General features: G+C 37.6%; 1 protein-coding gene across 1 annotated transcript in view; it reads left to right on the top strand.

Annotated features, from left to right (window-relative positions):
- The window catches only part of LOC107751185 (nuclear ubiquitous casein and cyclin-dependent kinase substrate 1-like), a 5653-nt gene extending 4544 nt beyond the window's left edge, over positions 1–1109 (top strand). Inside the window, exon 8 of the mRNA XM_016566832.1 lies at positions 497–1109. Within this exon, the coding sequence (XP_016422318.1) occupies positions 497–738 (242 nt within the window). The 3' untranslated portion in view covers positions 739–1109. The remainder of the gene's footprint in view (positions 1–496) is intronic.
- Positions 1110–3649: the final 2540 nt, after the last annotated feature.

Consider the following 3649-nt stretch of genomic DNA (forward strand, 5'->3'; position numbering starts at 1 on the left):
AGCACTAATTCCTAGTATGGGTCACCATACTTGGCCACATGTCACTTCACTTCACTTTAAGCTTCAAGTGATTATTACTTTTTGAATATGGATATTTTTCTTACAAAAACGCATCGATTCGCTACAGGAGGCCTTTGTTCACCCCCCGGAGCCGTGTGAGACACTTTTTTTTTATTTTTATGGAAAGGTGCTTTTTATTTCACGTAATTTGAACTGAAGGAATGCAACACCCGCTGAGTACAACGATAGAGCTTGAAAGATCAAAGACAATTTTTAATATAACTCCGACTGGATTCGTCTGAAAGAAGAAAGTCATATACACCTAGGATGCATCGGGGGTGAGTGAAACACAACCTAATTTTCATTTTTGGCTGAACTAACCCTTTAATGTCATTTTTGATGATTGCTGAATAAAACAAGTTTTTTATAATAAAAAAAGCTCTTAATGACCCCGGACTTTTGAACAGGAGTGTAAACGTGTTTGTTTGTCCCTCAGTGAACCCTAGCCCCATGAAAGGCAAAGGGAAAGGTCGCCCGAGTGCAGCTAAAGCAGTGGAGAAATCCTCGCCCAAAGACGACGACGAACCCGAGAGCCCCCTTGAAGACGAGGAGGAAGAAGAGGTGGAGAAGAAAGAGTCTCCTCCATCCAAAAAGACAAAGGATGACGCCCCTGAAGACGAGGAAGAAGACGAGGAAGAGGACGGCTCAGAAGAGGAGGCTCCATCTGGGGAAGACTAGCCATGTTATTCACGTCGTCCCTTTCTTCTTCTATTTCCCTTTACACTCTTTCCTTTTTTGCTTTTTTTTGTTGTTTTTTTTGGGGTTTGTTTGCTTTTCAGATTTGTTTCAGTGTCTTTTGTGGCCTGGCTCAACGGTTTGAACTTTTCTTTTCTTTTCGTTTACCTATAATTTCCATATCGCAAAAGGACGTTTTCCCAGAAATTGTGAGCATATATATCTATATATATTATTCCGTAAAATGTGTCTGCATCTGTTTATTTATGGGTATATAATCTCGAGGGAAGCCCATCGTTCCAACCAGTAGCTTCGCTGCTCGCCCGGGGTAATCACAAAAAAAAAAAAAAAGCTTTTGCGCTCGTTCATTTCAGTAACATGTATAAAGCTTAACATCCACTCTGCATTGTTGCGACCGATGGTCTTCATTCATGAAATGAATTGCTGTGTAAAATGCTCGTAAAACCATTCTTGCGTAAATTATCGCGACTAAGGGCCTCACTCATGCAGCGCAAAAAAAAAAAAAAGTGTAAACGCAATTGTCTACAAACTGTTAGTCAATTCACTGCAGTTTGCACAAGATTGTGCTTGTGTTTAACAAACGAGGACCAAATTGTTGCGTTCGGTTTTGCTCGCAACACTGTATTTGCTAAAATGACCACAAAATACAGCAAGTTACCTATGAATAGTTTTGCAACAGTGTTTCCTGAATGAGATCCGATGCGTTTGTTGTCGCAGTCCGTAATGGTTCACAGCGTTTGTTTTGGCCGTGCTTATCCCAGGATTCGTTTTGTATTTATTCAACATGCGCTTTCAGCTCTTTACATGCGGATCATCAGCTGAAGATGGACAGACTGACAACTAATGCTCATGTTTTGAGAATTTCTTTCGTCGTGGTACACACTTTATCCAGGGTTTGCTGTTCAGTTTGTGGTTTTACCTTTTAAATAAACGGTCTCGATTTGTGTAGTTTGAACCATAATGCAGTTAGCTTTTTAACAGAATATTCTGGGTTAGAAATGGGCCAAATTCTGTTTATGAAATCTGCAGAATTACCACAGAAAATAATTTAGATTCCTAACTCGGTTTGTTGTGCATCTACAATGGCACCTACCATTTGTAAGTGCATTTCTGTTTTTTTAGCAAACAGATATGAGAATATTTTCTGTGATGATCCGTTCTGCAGATGCCATCCATTGAGCTTAACGCATTTTGAACCTGGAATATGTTCATTTCTCTGTGACCTTTGTAATATGCATTTAAAAAAAAAAATAATAATAATTTCCTCATCCACCTGATCATCTCGTATAAAGGCTGCAGTACGAATGCATTCATCTCTTTTCTCAAAAGAGGCACGCAGTGTGAGTGTGCTGAGATCAGACCTATAATGGTTAATTGCATGGGAAGTTTCTGCCTTACAAAGCCTGTTTTTCGAGATATTGTACCGCAAAGCTAAATGTTCAGAAACCGCTGGTATCTTTGACTTGTGCCCGTTTTTGTCCAGAGATTGTATTGCCGAATGTTAAGGGATCCCTTCAACTGAGCAAATAACATTTTAAAAAGTCAAATATTGTTATTCTTCAGCCCTGGATCCAGATGCGTTTGTAATCTCAGAGGCATATTTGTACTGTGAGGATGGAGAAGAATTGTACTATTCATACCTTATGTGTGTTTGCTCATTAAATATATATTTCTGTTGCTGCTTGTTTTTCATTTCAGACACATATGACGTATATACCATGATGCATTTCAAGGGGCTTTTCTGTCTACAGCGCATACATGGCATTCTGACTAGGTTCGATCCTTTCTGCCAGGCATCTCTGAATATTTCCACTCATGCTATCTATAAATTGGTTTTTAACCTAGCTGTCCAAAAATGTATGAATGTTTTGTTTTTTGTGCTTGATTTAATTTTTTATTTTTTTTTTCCTGATTTTTTTTGTATTGTTTGTTTTTTTAAGAAAAGAAATAAAAGTATCTTCATTTTAATGAGAAACTGGTACTTGTGTCTTCTTGTGGAAAACACCTTCCTTGGAGATTGATATTTTGTACATATTTAATGTACGATACTATCATAGATTAGTGTGGATGTCATTTGTGTTTTTATTCATCAAAATCAAATGTTTTAACAACCTTTTGTTCTGATGAGAACATTCAGAAGTAGGGTAATGGTTCCTCGGTGAGTTTTGATTTGTCTGTGCCACCTCTGTTAATCGGAAAATAATCTTAAAGGAATAGTTCACCCAATAATTAAAATGTATTCACTCTCAGACCATCCAAGATGTAGATGAGTTTGTTTCTTTGTCAAAACAGATTTGGAGAAATGTAGCATTCCATCACTTGCTCACCAATGGATCCTCTGTAGTGAATGGGTGCCGTCAGAATGAGAGTCCAAACAAATCCAGAAGCAACGGTTTACAGTTAAAAAGTCTGATAGATTGTTTATTACAAACATGCAGTTTTTCATTTCACAACATATTAACTGATGGACTGCAGTCATGTGGATTACTTCTGGATTATTGTGATGTTTTTATCAGCTGTTTGGACTCTCATTCACTGCAGAGGATTCACTGGTGAGCAAGTGATGGAATGCTACATTTCTCCAAATCTGTTTCCATGAACAAATAAACTCATCTACATCTTGGATAGCCTGAGGATGAGTACAGCAAATTTTAATTTTTAGGTGAATATTGCTTTAAATGCACAATATGTAAGTTGTTTTTTATAAAATATCCAAAAACTATAAACAGTGTTACATATTTTGCTGACTTGTGTACTTAAATTATCCCAAATGTTTCGAAGAATGTTTAAATCCAGAGAAATAAGCAATTTTAACTAGTGGCAAGGAGTCCAGTCGGATTGCATCGGCTGTGGGGATGAAGACAACAACTCCCATGATTCCACACTCAGTCAT

This window comes from Sinocyclocheilus rhinocerous, unplaced genomic scaffold (assembly GCF_001515625.1).
Source record: "Sinocyclocheilus rhinocerous isolate Xijiao unplaced genomic scaffold, SAMN03320098_v1.1 scaffold362, whole genome shotgun sequence".
NCBI lineage: Eukaryota > Metazoa > Chordata > Actinopteri > Cypriniformes > Cyprinidae > Sinocyclocheilus > Sinocyclocheilus rhinocerous.